Source organism: Hydra vulgaris, chromosome 11, assembly GCF_038396675.1.
Source record: "Hydra vulgaris chromosome 11, alternate assembly HydraT2T_AEP".
Taxonomy (NCBI): Eukaryota; Metazoa; Cnidaria; class Hydrozoa; order Anthoathecata; family Hydridae; genus Hydra; species Hydra vulgaris.
The window spans coordinates 9,412,977-9,435,616 of NC_088930.1; the positions used below are offsets into that span (position 1 = coordinate 9,412,977).

Below are 22,640 nucleotides of genomic sequence, written 5' to 3' on the forward strand. Positions count from 1 at the left end.
CTAGCTTAATGAATGTGCTTAATGAACGATTCATGATTTTCTAGCTTAATGAATGTGCTTAATGAACGATTCATGATTTTCTAGCTTAATGAATGTGCTTAATGAACGATTCATGATTTTCTAGCTTAATGAATGTGCTAATGAACGATTCATGATTTTCTAGCTTAATGAATGTGCTTAATGAACGATTCATGATTTTCTAGCTTAATGAATGTGCTTAATGAACGATTCATGATTTTCTAGCTTAATGAATGTGCTTAATGAACGATTCATGATTTTCTAGCTTAATGAATGTGCTTAATGAACGATTCATGATTTTCTAGCTTAATGAATGTGCTTAATGAACGATTCATGATTAGCTAGAACACTATTTTTCCAATTATTTCCTTCAATTGTGAGCTCGATTTTAGATCTGAGTACAACAGTAAAAACAAAGTTCAGCATTTTAATAGTTTGAGTGAACTAGCCAACAACGATCATTCATTCACCATTTTATGACTTTCTAAATAAAGTCCCACAAAAAAATGTCGCTTTTTCAAAACTCTCATCTTGCATATACTTTGTTCCTGAATCATTAAACGGTCCTTTTTCTTCCAAGTAAACACGCCCTTTATTGCCAATTGAAGATGATAATATGAGATCTTTATTTTTTGTTTTTAAACGAAATCTTAATTTTATATTCTTTTTTATTTATTTGTATATAAGTTGTAGTAAAGAAAAAAAAACAAAGCAAAAAAATATATATGTCAACAGAGAATGTTAAGTTTCATAGGTGTAGATGGTATCTGAAATTTTATACAAAACTTGTATAAACTTTCAGATACCATCTACACCTTCAACCATATAAACTGAGTTTATATGGTCTATATAAACTCAGTTTATATGGTCGAAGATCTACACCGTATTATTTAAAATAATAGAATTAATGAAATAATAAAATAATGGCAAATTTCACATTCATACAAATTTCATAAAAGTTCAACAAAAATCAACTTTTTGCGCTTTGATGAGAGCAAAGCCTTGAATTAATTTTGAATTATGCATTTTTATTAACATTAACTTGGAAAAACTTCTTTTAACAGTGATCGGCACCGTCAAAGCTACACAAAGGGGTGTATACACTAAAGGGCGTGATTTGGAATCACAATATTCAAACTATGATCATAAATAATACGTGAATTATCAAGTGAAGAAGAAAAATTATCTGAAACAATGTTGAAAAATATTTGCTACTCATCGCATAAAACCTTCTGATTAATATCTGAAGCATATGTTTCCGTGAGCAATAATTAAATCCTCACTTCATCAAATTATTTTGGTGTAAACTTTTTTTATAATGAGCAGAAATCCAAAGAGGCCAAACTAATGACCCATTTGCTCAAAACGTGTAATTTACAACGTAATTGCTTGATCTAACGGAAAATTAAAAAATTCAACTCAATGTTTTCCTTTTGGATCTGAAGAAGAAAATAGCAAATAAAAAAAAATATATTTGTCTATATAGAATGTTACATTTTCCAAACAAAAGTTTCCGAAAAAAACCTTACTTAATTTAGCCGGTGGTTGTGTCCGAAATATATAAGGTTCCGAATAGGCGGGAAAACTTCTCTAAGATTTATTTTGTAAACAACTATTGTTAAATATGTTTTATGAAACATTTTAATTTAGAAAAGTAAATTTATAATAATTAGTTTTCATATAAATATCGATTTGTACTACTAAAATAGTTGAGTACATTTTTTCACTGTTTTCTTACGAGTGCCGAACGATGTTTAATTACATCTTTAATTTAATTTATCTTCTTTTTTTAGCTTAGCCACATGGCCTAACTAAGTTGACGTTTTAATGATTAAAACCATACCAATTTAGAATTATTGAACATTAATTATTAAATAAATTGAATTAGAGTTATTAATATTATTGTTATTGCTGTTATTATTACTATTATTATTATTGTTATTATTATTATTATTATTATTATTGTTGTTGCTGTTATTGCTGTTGTTGTTGTTATTATTATTGTTATTATTATTATTATTACTATATAAACTTGTTTTAAATTTTGCTCTTAATTTTTATTTAAAATAAAAAGTAAACATTACAGCATTACGATGAAATTATGTGAAAAAGTCAATTCATCTATAAAAAATGAAAAAGGTAAAATAATAATTATAAATTGATCAATCGTTTAACCAATTAACTAGCAACAAATAAAACTTTTAATTTACTGTAGTTATAATAAATATATTTATAAAATAGTATTATTGAAAACAGTTTATTTTTTCTTTTATTTAGTTTCCTTAGTAAGTGGTGAACAAATATTGAAAGATATGTTATCTTCTAAAAATGATGCAAAAATGGTTTTAGTCAATCTTAATGTAAGAATAAACATAAATTTGTGAATTTTATCTTTCAATTGCACAAATGTTAAGAGAAAAAAGTTAAATGCACCCTAACCCTTTATCCATTTCCTTAACTGTTTTAACTAGGTAGTTAGTTAATGTATGTACTGTAATAGGGGATTTTTTTTTACTTGAGATTTTTGAAAGGGGACTAGTTATGATTCTTACAGTAATGAGAAAAAATTTTCTGAGGGTAGTTTAAGGTGAGGAGAAAAGGAGAAACCTTTTCAGAATAATATAGGGTAGTTCCATGTCAAATGACCCAGATCATGTCACCATACATCTCAGATTTTGCTGATTTTTATACAGTTGAGAGTGCTTAGTGAAATAAGAGTTCCCTGAAAATTTTAGCCTATGGCTCCAATAAGATTCTGAAATATGACCATTTTACTTTTAGCAAATATTGGCCAGACCCTTCTTGTCCTCTTAGGAATTGCAACATTTATTTGGAGGTTTCAAGTCATATAACTTAAAAAATATCTTTTTTATTTAAAAATATTTTTTTTACTTAAAAATTTGTAACTGGCTATTTTTGGGGGTGACAATTCCTATGAAATGATCAGAAGTGTAAAAAATTATTATTAAGTACCTGTAATTATCCAATTAATAAAATTTAGGCAATTTTTATATACCTGTTTTTAATGCTCAAGAAATGCATGTGGCCTTGATATCAAAAAAAAAAATATATTACACATTATTCTATATTCATCGATCTTTCAAAATTCAATTCAATTCAAAGATTTTAATCTGCAAGTATATGGATTTCCATATATGGATAAAAGGGTATAATCCCCACTTTTTTGTAGTTGAATATTGCACTTGGTTTTTGACTACCTTCCAGACTAGCTGGAGCTCTAAAAAATTTGGGCGTTTCTGTAGTGCCAATAAATGAAATATTTAAATTATTTTAATTATTATAAGGCCTTTTAATTATTTTAAATTTTAAATTTTTAATTTAAATTTAATTTTAAAAATTATTTAATTTTTATTATTATAAGGCTTCAAGACATTAAGGGAGACTAAGCAAGTGCTCTATTTTTTGTAGTGGAATCTTGTGATTTTTCACTACTTTCCAGACAAACTGGAGCTCTTAAACTTTCAGCATTTGTGTAGTCCTGATAAACACATGTTAAAATTGTTACAAGGGTAGATGACCAGAGGGCCAGTAGACTGAGGGAGATGCCCCACTTTTTTTTTGTATTTTTAATAAAGCAAAGATAACTTTGAAAATGTTGTTTTCAAAAAAATTGTTTGGTTTATATTTGTTTCATTTGGTTTTTGAACATTCTGTATTCAATTATCTTTCTTGAAATGTTTTAAGAAAGTATATATATATATATATATATATATATATATATATATATATATATATATATATATATATATATATATATATATATATATATATATATATATATATATATATATATATATATATATATATATATATATATATATATATATATATATATATATATATATATATATATATATATATCAAAATGTTCATAACATGTTTATAACTTTTAATAAAAGGTTTCACTGTAAATGTTATATTTATTTTCAGATGTTTTACAAGCCATTATTTGATATGGATAAGAATTTAAAAACTGCAATGTATAATGATTTTGGATTTAAGTTCCTAAGGCTTGTAATTGATGCAATAGAAAAATTTGACGACTGTCAAGTTGAAGAATTTTCTCAGTCATGTGGAATAGGTAACAAACAATTAAAGTTCTTATTTTTATTGTATTTTGTTACATTACATTAACTTTTTCTTTCTTATAGTAAAATGTTAGATTTTGTGAGAATTTTTAGATATTTGTCATACACAAAATCACAAACACCTCCCCCCCTCCCTAAATTGTGTGATGTCATATATGAATGATCCCTTGGTAAATTGATGATTATTCGTAGTAAAAAAATTTAAAATGTTAAATCTAAACATAAAAGTACATATATATATATATTGTATATTCTAAAGTAATGGTAAATGTATAAATAACAGTATCTAGTACAGATAGTATCTGTAAAAGAATCGAATAAGAATCAAATTCGAAAATGCTTTTTTTTTTGTTTTTATTCTGATTCACTACCACTAAGGCTGTAAGCAACAACTATTAAGTTGAGAGTTACTAGAAAAAAAAAATGAATAGAGTTATAGAGCAATGAAATGGAAGAAAGTTCTAAAGGGTTGAAATGAAAACAGTATTCCATACTGGGATGAATAAGAGATTTATAGAAGTAAAGATTAGATTCAGGAGTAAGAAAATGGCAAGCAAGATAAAGAGATGCAATGTTAGCCAGCGCTAATTTAGCAATTGATTGTATATATGATTTCCATGAAAGGTCAGTAGTAAACAATAATCCAAGAAGATGTAAAGAAGAGGACTCAGTGAGAGAGTTGACATTCATTATTATAGGAATGTTGACAGTAATGTGGTTTGCTTTTACAGTGAATAACTGAGTTTTGTTGGAGTCAAAATTTATAAGCCACTGCAAGCCCCAATCTGTTACAGAAGTAAGATCAGATTCAAGATCGGCTGCCTATTTTAAGTGATCAAAAAGAGAAGACTTTTTCAAAGCAGGAGTATGAAGTTGAGTCTTTAGCAAAAAGAACTACTTTAGATGTAAGGTTTTTGGGAAGATCATTAATGTAGATAACAAAATAAGACCAAGGATAAAACCTTGAGGTAATCCAGAAGTTACTAGAAATGAAGAAGAGTGTTAGCTTTGGAGAATGACATTAATAAAGCGTTTATAAAGAAACAATTTGATAATCTCAAAAACTTTTCCAGATGCACCATATGAAGTTAGCTTATAAAAAAGACCAGCATGCCAAACTTTGTCAAAAGCTTCAGATATGTCAAGAGCAATAGCTCTAGCCTCTCTGCCTCCATCTAATTCATGTTAAAACCTTTTAGTCACAGCAATTAGCAAGTCAGCTGTATTGCAAGAGGATCAAAATCCATATTGATTGCCTGAGTAAGTTATTTGACTCAAAATTCAATGTAAGAAATTTCTTGATCAAAGACTCAAAGACCTTGCTAATAACAGAATGAACTTGATTGGAGGGGTCAGAATGTCCTAATTAGAAAGTAATTGAATGTTCTCCGAAAATTGGTACAACAGATACCATTTTCCAGCAGGCAGGAAAACAAGTCACAATTAATCACTTATTAAATAGTTTTGAGAGAATTGAAGAGAGTTTCTGGGAACAATTTTGTAAGACTATGACAGGAATTTTGTCTGGACCACAAGCTGTAGAAGAGTTTAATTGAGATATGACTTGAGTAACGGTTAACCTGCTTACATTGGAATGGAAGAAAGAGCCATAAGATTCAAGAGTCAAATTAGAAGACAAGTTCTTTCCAAATAGTTTTGCTTAATCATTGGGAAAGGTAATAAGGTCAGTCCCATAAATAAGAGGTAGAATGATAAGCCTACCCTTTTTAATAAAGCTGTTTAAAGTTTTTCAAAAATCTCTAAAGCCTAACTTCTGAGATAAGATACAAGATTTTGTGAACTGAAAATACACCTTTTTACATCAATTTCTTGCAATAATATTAGCTGTTTGTTCTCAAGAGAGTTTTTTTTTTTTAAAAAAGATGAAAAAATTAATTACAATTAGGTATAGCAGCTGCACAGAAAGGTGAAAATCATGAAGTAGAATGAGGAACAATTGAGAAGGAAATAAAAGCTTCCATTCCTGCCTGAATCCAGAAAGTTACATAAGAGGCACATTTATCAGCTGAGAAAGAAAAGACATCAGCCCAAGGACTGTCATGAAAAAAATCATGAAAAGAATCTTAGTCAGCTTTAGGCTAGTAAGTAATCCGATGATAGGATGAGTCCAAAAAGGGAGATTTAAAGAGATCATTGCATGGACAGAACCACCTAAGGGAGAAAAAGGAGAAACTGAACATTAGCTTGGGTTAGAAACAAGACTAAAATCAAGGAGTGAAGCTAGGTTATAAACATATGCTTTAATGTTTATAACCTACCTAAGATAGAGTACTTTCAAGGAAGATGCTATGTTTAAAAACTACCTAAAGTAGAGTACTATCAAGGAAGATGCTATTAATATTTCCTTAATAGGTTACTTAAAAAGTTTATAAACCTCAGGCTTAATTGATGCAAAGCTACTTTACTTAAAAACATTTTTATTAATATAGATTATCTATATAAGTCTATGTATTTATAAAAAACTTATAAGAAAAATTTGTTCCAATGTATGTTAACCTGAGTCTTAAAAGAAGTGAAATTATCAAAGTTTCAAAAATAATTATCATTTCATTTAAAAATTTAACATTTTATTTACAATATTAAGTTTTAACTCTGTAGTACCTCAAGTATGTAATTTAAATGCTTTATATTAATCTAAGTTGTCAATGTTGTTACTCTGATTCTAAAATAGTTAGTTGTAGTAACTGTATTAAATAAGATTTAAGATTTGTTGTAGTTTTTTCAGATTTACTTTTTAAACTTTCTTTAGTACTGGCTGGACTTCACATATGTTTTACCTCAGAAGACAATATTACATCTAAAAATAATGAAAAGATTTTAAAGCTTTTATTCCATATTTTAAAACAGGTTTATAAGAGATCATCTTGTTCTTCTGCTTTGTTGATATCAAGATGTATGCTGAAACAGCTCCTTTTTTTTAAGTCTTGCACAATAAACGATGATGTTAAAAAGTTCCTATTTACTTCACATCAAATGTGTTATTCACTTTACTTGAAAAATTTTAAAGAAGGAAAGTTAGATAGTAAGTTGTTTAAACTTCGCACATATAGTTTGCTTATACTTTCATACAGCAATTGGGTTGAATATAAATTTGTTGAATTTTCAAAAGATTTTCTATCGCAATGGATGAATGTTCTATATCAAAAGTTCATTGAAATTGAGTTTGTTTTACGAACGCTTAAAAAATTCTTGTATAACACATGTCTATTATTCGAAAATGTCAATGACAAGCTTCAAAAAAAATCAATAATTGATCTAATCTGGAAAATATATACTTTTACTGTGCGAATCATAATGATCAATCAAATAAATGTGTCTGTTATAAAGTTTATATCTGTGCAAATCTTAGATTCTGAATTAATAGAATATGTTAATATTACAGAAAAATTTTGTTTAATGTCAAGAAGTTCATCAAAAACTTGTTGTTCATTAAATTTGTTACAAGAACGTCAAGCATTTGTTTTGGTGTTTCAGAAAACACTTGTAAATTTAAAGTGCACTGATTGGTTGTTAGATATTATATCCGTTTTGAATTCATATGTTAAATATAGTTTATGTGTAGAGCGTTTATTATTGCTAATGGATATTTTATCTTTGTTTCTTTTATCATCTCATTTTACTAGTCCCTACAATGATCCTGCAAAAGTTTTTATTTTATCATTGTCTTTAATACTTCAACAAGTTGTTAAGTTTGTGATTCCACCAACATCATCTGGATCAGGTGACGAAAATGTTTGTGCTTTTAAAGAAGATATGAATGTTCGGTATGTAGTTTTTAAATAGTACTAAATATAAGTTCTGTAAACTATTTTCCATTCAAAAAAACATTGAATTAAAAGGAAAAAATATTTTATAATATATATCTACTATAGCATATTTATATAAGCATTTGCACACTTTTTTTGCTTATCGTAGTCTATACAACTTTTTTAGAAGAAGAAAAAAACTAAGAATAATGAATGGAAAGATTGTTGCCCCATGCCAAACTCTGAGTTGATGTAGCAGCACTCGGCTGCGAGTCAGGCTATTTGCCAGATGATGTATGTACTGAAGCCCCCGCCAGCAGGCTATTTCAGTGTAATGTCAGACCGCTCACCTAAATCAGCAGTATATGATATATATATATATAAATATATATATACATATATATCTATATATATATACATATATATATATATATATATAGATATATATATACATACATATATATATATATGTATATATATATATATATATATATATATATATATATATATATATATATATATATATATATATATATATATATATATATATATATATATATATATATATATATATATATATTAGGGTGGGTCATAAACTTTTTTTTTGTTGCAAAGTAAGTGCAAAGTGTCCTATTGGTCTGACATTAAGGGACTGTAAGAGTTTTTAAATTTTGAGCTCAGTAAGTACCTGCAACTTTTAGTTAAAAATGATGAAGTAATGTGATATTTCATTTCAATTTTATAAAAGTATAATTTTAAGTGTTCATTAAGTTTAGTTTATATTATGTCCGGTGGTACATAAACATAAATTTATAATACCTGACCTTAACTCAACACAAAGTAATCCTAACATATTGTACCATTACCCCCATCAAACATGAGGTAAGGCTAATAATATATAATAAGCAGGGATGCGGAGTCCCAAAAGGACTCCAGCTTTATATCTCTACTTTTTCCAATTCTGTAGTGTCCAGAAGCTCAAAACATGTTTGTTGACTTATTATCTGCTATAATAAAAACATTCATGAGATTTAATGACTTGAAACTTATTGTTTTTAAGCCCGGAGTCCTGGAGTCCCGGAGTCCTTGCTGCCATTATACCTAAGGACTCTGGGCTCGAAAAATGATTGTTCCTCTAACTTAAAAGTCTTATTTTTTTTCCTATTAGTAGTCCATAAACTTATTTATATTTTTAGAGCTCCTGGATACCAAAAACTAGGATAAAGTAATCTTTTTGTGACTTTTAAATCCGGAGTCCTTTTTGGGACTCCGCATCCCTGATAATAAGAATATATGCGTTTAACATGTTTTGTTTTATTGTAGATTGTTAATAAAAAGTTAATTAGTTCTTACTACAAAGGGGTTTATTTCAATCATTTGTTTATTATCAATTTTTTTGTACTTTTCATCTATTATTGGTTGGACAAGTTTGTTTCCATTGTATTGAGTATTAAGAAATGACAACCATCAGCACAAGAGTTGTGATTAAACGCTCTGTTCTGGATCAGCCTGCAATTATGAAAAAAAATCATCTTCCTACTTCTACTTCTTACAGACTGTATGACAACTACTTAAAGTACAAAAAATCTTATTGTATGCAAAAAAGAGTGTATCCCAGCAATTGGTGAAAAGAGTGTAGATAACTGTATAAATTGATTAATAAAGTTAAGGGTCTTGGTAAATATCCCAGTTATAAGAAGACATCCATTACTTACCAAGACTGTTTGAAATCATTATAAACTGTATTTGATATATGTACTTGTAAGTGTGTTGACAGGGGTGTACAGTAGTGTAAGAAAATTCACAATTTGTCTACTGTCGCATAAAATAACAGAATGGTCTTTCTGGTTGGACCAAAAAACTGAAAGAAAAATGTATATAGGTGCTATAAATAAAAGGCCTTTTGCTAAGTTGCAGAAGATAGAGATAAGAGCATTTAAACGTTTGAAGTTTGAGCACAATTAGAAAATGAAATATGAGACAAAAGTGAATTATATCTACAGGGACATGAGTGATGATGCTGACGATGATAGTGGTGATGGTAGAACTGCAATTAAAAACGGGTGATGAAATTTTTGACAGTGGAATTTTCAGTGGTAAATCTGATGATGGTGTTGTTGCAGCCATAAACGTGAAATTTAGAATTGTGCAAAGCTTTGGACAGATGCAAGATTAGTAATAGAGATGCTTGTCTTGTAGTAAATGCATTGCTAAAAGATATGAAGCTATTGTCAGCAGAAACTGCAATAGATCCTGCAAAGCTTAGAAGCCAGAAAGATCTTTGGCGGCAGAAACAATATTGGATATTATTATATTGGATTTGATGGGAAAAAAGACATAACTTTTGTTGAGAAGTCTGGTGTACGTAGGAGCATAAAGGAAGAACATTATGCTATTGTATCATTTCCAAACAACAGCTACATAGATCATGTAATGCCAGAAACAGGTAAAGCTGACGTTGCAAATCAGATACTATAAATAATTGCAAATATACCAAGAAGTATGCTACAAGCAGTTGTTTGTGACAGAACAGTAAACAATACAGCCAAAAGTAATGGTGTGATTTGAAAATTAGAGAAAGGCATTGTAAGACCGCTGCAATGGCTTGTTTGCTTGTTGTATACTAATGAACCATTTTTACCATTTTGGAAATTCATTTCTGCTATTGATAGAGGATCTACAAGAGGTCCTTGTAGTTCCATTGGTGCAATTATCAGTGCACTAGACTTAGATCCCAAAAATTTACCAATTTTAAAGGTTAAAGCTATGCAAGGAAAAGGGAGTGGTTTAGGTAAATGACGAGGACATTGTTAAGGACATTGAGGACAAATGATGAGGACATTGTCCGAGGAGGATTGTTAAGAACAATCTAAGTACAGATCAGAAATATCTTCCTAGAGCATGCTTAGCAGTGCAGCAAGGATAAACAGATAGTGACAAAATTGCGTCTTTACAGAACACAATGCCAGGTAATTTAAACCATGCTAGGTGGCTAACAAAAGCAAACAGAATTTTGAGATCAAGAGTCATCCTTTTTTTATGCTGATGGTGCAAAAACTTTTTTTACTTGATGAAGCAGTGTCATGAGCTTGGAGTAAAAGATTGGAAAGTATTAAAACCTGTGTTGCAGAACAACAACTGCTTTGCCCACTCTAAAAAAACATTCTTCTTCTGGTTTTTGTGACAATTAATGCCAATGCTTTGACTTACATTGATATTACATTTGATATGGTTGACTGGAATAATTACATTTGATATGGAATTTGATATGGAATAATGAAATGGAACAACATTTGATATGGAATTTGATATGGAATAATTACATTTGATATATGATATACATAATTAGATTTGATATGGTTGACTGGAATGCAGCTTATCTCACACCACCACCGTTGGTAGCAGCTATTGAGAATGAAAATCTTCAACATCGTTAGTTTGATTTAATTTTTGGTATACCCTGTCACTCTCAGGCAGTTGAGCGTGCTATTAAAAATATCTCTGCAGCAGGCTCAACCGATTTTGGACATGAATTGTAATATGAGATAATTTTACAGGGTGCTGCATCCATAACAGGCTTTCCTAGAGTTAACTGTAAATCACATTTCATTATATTGTTTCATTGAACTAGTGTTATCTAGAACTTCAACATTTATGTTCATTTAAGGCTTTAGATGTGGACAAGGTCCGCAATAGGGAGTGCATAGTTTTTTTAATTTTTTTAGTAGCATACTTATGATCCCCCCCCACCTTCCCACAAAGAAACATTTCTTCTTGCTGGCCCTAGATATAACCTTTGTATCATAGTAAGTGCTCAATAATTTTCTAATATTTTTAGCTGTAAGCCTTTTAAGGGTGAATCTTCGCTGGAAAGTTCCAAGTGCAAGATACCTTTTGTTTTAAATGTTTTTGACTTTTACAATAAGTAGCACCTATAGCAACTTTCTAGATCATTGTTATATATATATATATATATATATATATATATATATATATATATATATATATATATATATATATATATATATATATATATATATACAGGCCTTGTTAAGAAGCGCTACGCAGCTCGCATTTTGCTTGCGAAATGGCGATTTGCCTACGCGTTCAGCAGTTTTGCGCTACGCAAAAACTTATATCTTTTAGAATATTTAAATTATCTTTTGATTGTCGTTAACATGACGTTTATTCAGAAGAAATAAAGTCGTAAGTAACCGCAATTGTAAACTAATAGATTTTTTGTTAAAGAAACAGTTTGTTAAATAATTTTTTTGTTGTTGTTAAAAATTAGTTAAAAAAATTAGGTGTTTTAAGTTTTATCTTAAGGAATTAAATATATAAATTTCTTTTAAATATAAAATTTATTTTTAGTCATAATAGTTTAAAAAATGCACGATTTATTTTGATGTAAATATTTTATTAATAAGATATTTTGTTTATTGTTAATTCAATAACGCAAAGTTTTAATAACGTTCGTTTAATTTATAAAAATAAATTATGATCACGAATATGTTATCGGTAACTGATAAACAAAAAAAAAAACTTTCTTGTTTTAAAACATTAAAATGAGTTCATATATTAAATAAGAAAAAATTTATTAACAGTTAATAAAATAACCAAAAACCAAAATCATAAGAAAATAAACATAAAAATCATACGAAAATAAACAAACATTATTTTACGTTTCATGAAAAAAATATTTTATTCAAAGTAAAATTTAGTTCATATTTGAAAAAAATAATAAAAATAATTTTTATATAAGAACTTAGATTTTATTTGTAACTTGTTATAGTGAGAAAAAAACAAACTGTTTGTATGATTTTTAACGCGTTAATAAAATAACTTTAATTACAATGCGGTACTTGAAAAGACGCGAGTGACGCAATATAACTTCTAACGATGCAAAATATATTTGATGAGTTGAGTAACTTAGAAATGCGTTACGCGTTTTCGCTACGCAGCGAAATCTCGTAACAAGGCCTGTATATATATATATATATATGTATATGTAAATATATGTGTGTGTGTGTATATATGTATATATATATATATATATATATATATGTATATATATATATATATATATATATATATATATATATATATATATATATATATATATATATATATATATATGTATATGTATATATATATGTGTGTGTATACATATATATATATATATATATATATATATATATATATATATATATTAATGTATATATATGTGTGTGTGTATATATATAAATATATATATATGTATATATATGTGTGTGTATACATATATGTATATACATACAATTGCATATATATATACATATATATATATATATATATATATATATATGTATATATATGCAAGTGTATGTATATACATATATGTATACACACACATATATATACATATAAATATATTTATATATATACACACACACATATATATACATTAATATATATATATATACATATACATATACACACATATATATATACATGTACATATATATATATATATATATATATATATATATATATATATATATATATATATATATACATATATACACACACACATATATTTACATATACATATATATATATATATATATATATATATATATATATATATATATATATATATATATATATATATATATATATATATATATATATATATGTATATGTAAATATATGTGTGTGTGTGTATATATGTATATTATATATATATATATATATATATATATATATATATATATATATATATATATATATATATATATGTATATGTATATATATATGTGTGTGTATACATATATATATATATATATATATATATATATATATATATATATATATATATATATATATATATATATATATATATATATATATATATATATATATTAATGTATATATATGTGTGTATATATATAAATATATATATATGTATATATATGTGTGTGTATACATATATGTATATACATACACTTGCATATATATACATATATATATATATATATATATATATATATATATATATGCATATATATATATTAGTAGAAAATCACTTAACAAAAATTTTTTCCATTTAACACTGTCTTTCATCAACAAAGATTCATCAGAAATGAATGATCAAATTAATAAAACTTCAATTTATACCAAAAATTAAATTACAGGAAGTTGCAAATGTCTTAACTACTGTAAATTTTCACACATTTGTGGAATTTGCTGACACTATTATAAAAAGAATTTTTTAGAAATGATTAGTTATGCTATTTTTTTAAATGATTTTTAAGAAAGGGTAATTAATGTAAATATTGTTTGAACTCATTTATTTTTATAGTTTTTTAGGAGAAACTTATTTTCGTGCCTACATTTAGAAATTAATTCCGATCTTTTGTTTAATAAGCATTCTTGATTTGCATGTGTAATTATTTCAAATTTTTCTTGTTGGCATAGTATGCATTTTTTGGAAATATTGTTATATGCAGGCGCTGCTTTAAGGATAGACTAATTCAGTATAAAATCATCAATATTTTTTTCTTTTAAATTCCCATATAAATTTTGACAGCATGGTGTCTTTTGAATACTTTTTATTCTTGAAAGCATTTTATTGTGTTTCAAAATGTACTGTTAAACCTCTTTCAAAAAACAGAATAACTTCATTTAATACAAAGTCAGCTTTAAATGAAGCTTTTCATTATCTAAAAGTTAAAAATGAGGATCATAAAACCCAAATAATATTTGAGCATCTAAATGTAATTTGATCTCATTCTGTTGGCTGTACTGTTTATTCGCCTGATATAATAACCAGGGCTTTTGAATATTTTGCAACACTTACAATCAATTGTTGTGATTATCAGTTGCCAAGTTTTCAAACTTTAAATCGTATAACTTTAAAAATAAATTCTCAAGATGATTTAGTTTTTTTAAGTTCTGTGCTATCAAACTTGAGGAAAAAAAAAGAAATGTTTTATTGATAGATGAAGTTTATCTAAAAGCTGCTTTATTATATCAAATTGAAAATATTTTTGGAAAAGCTTTTAATTATCCAGAGAAATTAGTTACTACTGTACTTTCATTTATGGTCAAAAGTCTTTATGGTGGACCTGAATTTTTAGCAAGAGTTTTACCAGTTAGTAATCTAACATCAGATTTCCAACTAGACCTTTGCAAATTAATTGTTGACATTATAGAAAGTTCTATATCTAATGTAGAGTAGTTGCAGTTATTACTGATAGTAAAAATAATAACCAAAGCTTTTTTTCTAAATTCAAAACAGTAGATGGAAAACCTTGTTTATGTCAAAATAGAACTTATATTTTATATGACTATGTCCATATTTTGAAGTGAATAAGAAATAATTGGCTGACAGAAAAATTAAGTCGGTTGCAGTTTATTTATAATGAAATATCTTACATTGCAAATTGGAGAGATTTAGTTTATAATCAATTATTAAAGTTGTCTAATTTGTCTGAAACATCAATAATTCCTAAATCAATAAAATGGCAAAAAATAAGCACCTGTTTACAAGTATTTAGTGAAGAGACAATTGAAGCTCTAAAAACTCCTAAAATCGACCAAGAAAGTGTCAAGGGTACTATTATTTTTTGGATTTGATTATAGATTTTTGGAAAATAGTCAATGTTAAATGTCCTAATGCAAATCTTAGATATAGTGATGAGTCTTGTAATGCAATCAGATCTTCAGATGACATAAATTTTAAAAAATTGCTTGCTATTGCAACAATGGCTGAAAATATGAAACCAACATCTGGTAGGCGAGTTCTCCAGCCTACAAAAGATACAAGCAATGCATTTTCACATACTTGTCGTGGCCTAATTGATTTGTCTTGCCATCTTTTATCAATTGGAAATGAATATGCAATTTTAGGTTGGATTTGTTCTGATCCGATTGAAAAATGCTTTGGAAAATTACGTCAAGGATCAGGTGGTACTTATTTTATAACTACTAAATCAGTTATTAAAAAAGTATATATTCAACATGCTAAGCTGGTGCTGCAGTTAAATTATGATGGAGAAGGAAATGATGGCCATGACAGTTATTTATGTTTTGAAGATTTAGATTATAGGGAAATAGATATTATTTACAATATAGCAGATCTAGAACATAGTATAAATATAGAAATTTTATATTCTATTGTCTATATTGCTGGTTATATTCAAAAGTGTTCCACTAAAGAAATTGGAGATGATACAATTACATATTATGAAAAATATGGAACTTATTTAAATAGGGAAGGATTAACTATTCACTTTATCTCAATGGTATTTATTTTGCTATATAGTTTTTTCTTTATTAGATACTAGCATGAGTTACCCGGCGTTGCCCGGGCCAATGTTTAAACTGGCTTACCTGATATCTGTACACAAAAATGGTCCCAAAAAATGGTCCCCTCTGATCCCTGGGTCAGGGGGGCCATTTTTGGGCCCCCTTGACCCCGGGGGTTGGGGTACGGGGTCAAAACCCAGCTAAGAACCTTCTCCTCCTCGAGGACTACCCCCATGCCAAATTTCATCGAGATCGGTCGGGCGGTTTGGATTTCTATACAGAACAAACAAACAAACACACGCACACACATTGCCCTTTATATATATAGAAGAGAAGACAAACAAACAAACACACACAAACACACATTGCCCTTTATATATATAGCTGGAGTTACCCGGCGTTGCCCGGGCCAATATTTAAACTGGCTTACCTGATATCTGTACACAAAAATGGGGCCAAAAATGGGCCTAAAAAATCAGCCCAAAAAATGGTCCCCCCTGACCCCGGGGTCAGGGGGGCCCATTTTTGGGCCCCCTTGACCCCGGGGTACGGGGTCAAAACCCAGCTAAGAACCTTCTCCCCCTCGAGGACTACCCCCATGCCAAATTTCATCGAGATCGGTCCGGCGGTTTGGATTTCTATAGAGAACAAACAAACAAACAAACACACACACACACATTGCCTTTTATATATATAGAAGAAAAGAGTTTGTAGAACATTTCTGATTCGACAGTTTACATTTATGGCAGAATTGTACAGATTTTCTATTTCAAAGAAATGATGCCAACACTGGCAAACATTTTTTTTAAGTACTTTGTATTAGTTCACACTCCCAAAAGTAATGAAGAAACTAAACTCAAAGAAATTAAGTTTATGTAAACATTTCTTTTCCTATTTAGTACAATAAATTTTTTGTTTTTTTTACATTATTTCTTTTAAATTGAAAATTTCAATTAAAAATGTTTTTATTTAGCTTTACTAGCATTTTAAAAGTTATTAAAAAGTTGTTAATTAACCTCAATAAACTATTTTTGCAATAAAAAATTAAGAATTTTTTCAAACAGACCAGAATTGATAACGCCTCCCGGCGGCAAAGTAACTTTCTGCCGAAAGGCTGACTTTTTTTGGAGGCAGAAGCCATTGGCAGCTGCCGTCAGAAGATATTTTGGAAGCAAGTTGATTTGGAGATCGCTTTCAGTGGCTTCTGCCTCCCGATTGGCAGCCGCAGCCAGAATTTATTTTTGGAGGCAGAATGTTTTGAAGGCCGTCGCCAATCAGGAGGCAGAAGCCTCTGGCGGCCCCCATTAGAAGATGTTTTGGAGGCATGATGATTTGGAAACCGCCTCCATAGGCTTCTGCCTCCTAACTAGCGGCGAAAGCCATACTGAAGTTGGTATTTTTTGAAGCAGGAGTTTTTGATTGCTCATAAACTCTCGATTTTTAAAAGTGATAAAGAACTTGTTAAAACAATTGATAGCAAGTGAAAAAACAGCTTGGTTGTCTTTTGAGGCTGTTGTAAAAAACTCTCTTGGAAATAAAAAAGAAGAAAACTCTGCTGTTTAATTGTTAGAAAGTTGAAAGCCTTTTGTGCTCTTCATTGCGAAATAAGTATAAAACTTCATTTTATAAATAGGCATCTTAAACAGTTTCTTGGGCAAGATGATTATTTAAAGGAGAGCGGTTCCACCAAGATCTTAAGAAAATGGATGATCGTTATCAAGGACGTTTGGAAAAACACATGATGGCAGACTACTGTCTAACAGTACTGTCCGACTTTCTTTTGTCAACTTGCATCAAGCAAGTTGACAAAAGAAAGAGCTACAAGCAAAAGTTTCTTTCTGATTGAATATTTATAAGTAAATGGTTTGTTTGAAATCCTTTTCAAAATTAAAACTTGGGTTACTTTTTTATAAATTTATAAAAGGTTTGACTTTGATAGGATGATGTTTATGCTATAAATTGTTTATTTTAAAAGTGTTATTGACTTTTTTTTCATCTTTTAATTTTATAAAAAATAAAATCTTTCAAAATATACCCTAGAATTTCCAAATGAGTTTCAATTCAGAAATACTTCGGAAAAAATGTGCTAACTACTTAAAATTTGCAAAAATTAAAAAATTCTATGCAAAAAGTCTGATGTCAGATTTGAATTCAACGTATCAAAATTAGGTAAGAACAAGTGTTAAAATGCAATAAATTTTTTGTTTGCCTGTGTTATTTCATAACAAAAGTTTTAAGACAAGATATAGAATTTGGGTTTTCTCTTATATTCCATTTCAAAACAAGTGACATTAAATGGAATCCTTTTTTTTATTGCTTGTATTATAATATAATTCAAGCTTATTGGAAGAATAATGTTATTTTGTCAATTTAAAACTTAAGATAGTAAATGAAAACTTTTTTTCGATACTCTCCAATTAGATACTTTCGACTTGATAAGTTTTTCTACCATCCTGACGATACTATACAATTTAGAAAACAATAAAAAATGACGTTCTTCAAGAAGAAAAAAAGTATAAAAGTAGTTTTTAATGACCTCAAACACCACAACACTGTGATTGTTTTCATTGCGGTTTTTTTAATTATAACTTGTTAAGGACTAAATATTTTTTTTATTAATCAGGGACTTGCCTTGTCATTATTTTCGAATGTTTCAGTTAGCAATGTTAATGCAAGTTGAATATAGTTATTTAGCTATCAGCAGAGTTTATAAAAGACAGAAAAATTCTTGACTACACTTTTCATTTGCAGCCATTTGCGTCCACCTCCCCATAATACCAAAATCTTGAAAATTATTTTATAATATTAATTGCCAAATTTTGAGTATTTTAACAAAATTATGACTTTGTCAGAGATTTTTTCAAAAGCTATTGAATAAAATATTTTGGTTCAATAAATTTTAAAATTTATCAAATTTATTTATCAAATAAAATTATCAATTTTTGTATAAAAGTTTTTGTATAAAAATTTTTGTATAAAAACCAAAATAAAATTTTTTAAATTTAATAATATTTTATAACCATTTTTCATTCGTAATTTTTTTTTTCTTATTACATAAACTTAAATAAAAATCGATTTAATCATTGAAACAACTCAATTTTACTGAGTCTTCAAAGATAAGAATTAAAGTTTGGGTTGTGTTTTATGTTCCATTTTAAAACAAGTAATATTAAATAGAATCTTTTTTTATATAATAATTAACATAATAAAGAGACTTTGTCAAGCAAATCCAAATTTTGTCTAACTACTAAAATCGCGTTTAATGTTTCATCCGAAAGCCGAGTTCTTAAATGGTTGTAGACCATTGCAAAGCTACTAAAATCTTGTTCAACTTTGACCTGAGAAAATGCAGAACAAAATCAACTTGAGAAATATTGTAAAGTTCCTTCCAGTTAGGATCATCGCGTTTCAAATGCCAACATTCAAGAATATTAAAATTTTCATTCACACCAAAACGTGGCTCACTATATACAATATTTGTTATTTGCTGATGAATTCTTGTGTTTTGTATAATATCTACGCTTTGACTTCGACCTCCTCCTGAAAGAAAAGTTATCAATTATTTTTTATCAAACAACAAGTATTGTCTAATTGAACTGATTTTCGAATCATTGAAAGTTGCAAAGTTTTTCAAACGCTTAAAAGATAAAAACTTTTCTTTAAAATTTGACTCTTTGACCTTAAATCAATAAAAGGTTAAACTATTTTCATTTGATTTGTGAAGAAAAAAAAATTGGAAAAAACGAATAATACTCTATGATGACGAAAATCATTAATATCAAGTTATTGAGTAGTATTGAACTTTTATTGATACACAGTGTGGAAATTCTTGATTTTTTTAATGTAATTGAATAAAATTTATTTAATGAACCGCTTGATATCAAATACTGGTTAAATAACAATTACTGAATATAGTAAAATCTCTACCTGAAAGTTGAGTCAAATGTTCTTCATCCATATCTCGTAAATTTTCAGACTGTCGAGCAATTTCAGCAAGTTGTCTTTGTGAGTTTACGAAGTGATGAATCTTCAGTAGATGATCTACTCCGCAAATTTCAATAAATCGTTGAAAACTTCATGACTAGCACTATTCCATGCAAAACAAGGATCCAGAGAGCAGCGATGAAAACATCACATTCAAAAAACCTTTGTGGACATAGATTTAATGCTTCTAGAAGTTTAGATGTTCAATTATTTTGCCCATCAGCAATCTTTTCTAAGTTCATCACCATTCTCATCCATCATAAAATGAAATCCGACATGGTATAGTCTGATCTTTGAAAATCCTTCATTGCATAAAATATCGGCTTAAATGTCCTTGCATATTCCTCAATAAATTTCTAGGTTTCATCATTTAATCTTAGCTCGCTGTTATTTCGATTAGTCCGGATTTGTTCATATATAGCGAGTTTTTTAAACATGTCTGATACCATGATGTAAGTACTACTCCATCTTGGAGCAATATTTTTGCGTTGTCTCTTGAGATCAGCAAAAATTGCATCATATTTAGGCGCTTGTGTATTTCTTATAAATTTTCTTATTTCAGCAAGAGTGGCTTCAAACAGCTCTGTTACGTCTTTTGCAGCTAATTGGCTTAAAACATTTTGATACAGATTGCACCAATATTGTTTTCTAACACATTTACTTTTCTCTCTTGTTCTTGAGTATGTGATAGCCTTTCAATCCCATCGTCTGTATCTTCAGAATTTTCTACAAGTTCTTCTTCAAAATTGACTCAGTCAAGCGGATCGAAATCTTCAAAATCAAACTGTTGTGTTTCCTCAACAAATTCATTACAAATAATCATTTGATTTTGCATTTTTCTGATAGCATCAGAAGCTTTGATCATGTTTTTTACCTTGATCCGAACAAGTTGAGTAAATATCATCTGCCCCTTTCCCTACTTTTGCAATCAGAGTAATTAGCTGATCAGCTAAAACCGCTCCAAGTTGCCGTCCGTGCTGAGTGAGCATTCCCAAAGTTCGATCGTGCAATTTTCCATCTTATGTATACCGAATACGTGCAGAAAAAACATTGGTATTGAAACGAGACGCTGAGTCAAACATTAATGATGGATATACATTTTCTATATCCTTTGCAATAATTTCATAAATTTGGTCAGCAGCTTTAAGAATAAATTCTTTTGCTTTTTGATGATTCCATCTCACACCAAAAGCTTGAAGAGCCTTTCTAATTATCTAATTCTTCCCCATGTCATCAGCGACTGTCATAGGCAAATTTCTCATCAGAATCGATTTTATGTAGTGTCTTACTGTATCGTTTATATCGAAGTCAAATTTAACTTTTTTACTTGAAACAAAAATAGCATTTTCTTCACCGTTACCCTCATTATGATTGTTATTTTGAACTCTCCTCCTTTCCGAAATCCCTAGTTTTATAGCAATAAAATAACAATAAAAATTTCATTGTCTAGAGACGCTTTTCAAAAAAAACTTTATCATACCGGTAAAGTACGAGGTTTTTACTCCCACCTTTTTTTTACTTAGTAAAAATCTCATACTAAATTTTTACTGTATTTTTATGTACAAATTTATTTTGCAACCATGTATTTTGTCAATACTTTTAAACGTTGCATCGTGTGGGGAAATCTATAGCGTAAATAATTAGTAAGAAAGCGACAAGGTAAACAGTTTATATATTTATAGTTGTTTAAAATAATTGCATTGAGTTTTTAATTGTGCGATACTAGGTCAGTTTGGATGTACTTTTGTATGGTGCAGTTTTCGATTTAAAAAAACTCAAAATTTTTAAAGAATCTTTTTTTAAATTTTTGTTCAGAGAAAAGGTATTTGGTGTAAAGAAGAGCAACACCACATAATTAAGTTTTTGAATGATGCTTATGATATTTCCAATGAGGCAAATGCATTATCTGGCCGCATAGGCATCAATTCAACCACAGAAAATATTCAAAATTTTTTGGTAAAAAATGGTAAATTACATTGCCACTTGTTTCAGAATGTAATAACTTTCAAATAGCTGAAAAAAAACAACCTTCAAGTGAAAACATTGTTACAAATTGTTTCAGTTCAAAAAGTTAACATAAAGCAAGTTATGATTGATTTAACTCGATTGCCATAAGTAATATGTTATTTTCAAAAATTTTGAATTTTTTAAAGTTAAAAACTGTACCACACAACATAAGTGCAGGCCAAATTAAGCTAGTATCACACAATTGGTAACATAAAATGAATATAAGTAGTATAAACAACTATAAATATATAAACTGTTTACTTTATTGCCAGATTTACCTAGATGACACAACTCATTATTACTAATTATGAATAGCTTTGTTTTTCTTCGAAAATTTGATTTATCAACACCATTTACTAATAGCTGTCTTTGGATTATTTTTTATTTAAAAAAAATACAAACGTCAACTAATTCAGTATGTGACATTAAATTTTTAATAATACAATGCATTTAAAAATCTAAAAGA

General features: G+C 28.2%; 1 protein-coding gene across 3 annotated transcripts in view; it reads left to right on the forward strand.

The window, feature by feature from the left end:
- The first annotated feature begins 2,072 nt into the window (after positions 1–2,072).
- LOC101239166 (uncharacterized) overlaps positions 2,073–22,640 on the forward strand; it is a 111,808-nt gene continuing 91,240 nt past the window's right edge. For 2 of the 3 annotated variants that reach the window (XM_065810028.1, XM_065810030.1), the window contains exons 1-4: positions 2,079–2,157; positions 2,296–2,378; positions 3,970–4,120; positions 6,898–7,912. In XM_065810028.1, the coding sequence (XP_065666100.1) occupies positions 2,112–2,157; positions 2,296–2,378; positions 3,970–4,120; positions 6,898–7,912 (1,295 nt within the window). In that variant the 5' untranslated portion in view covers positions 2,079–2,111. Of the gene's footprint in view, positions 2,158–2,295; positions 2,379–3,969; positions 4,121–6,897; positions 7,913–22,640 lie in introns of all 3 variants that reach the window. The other variant, XM_065810029.1, reaches the window with a different exon arrangement.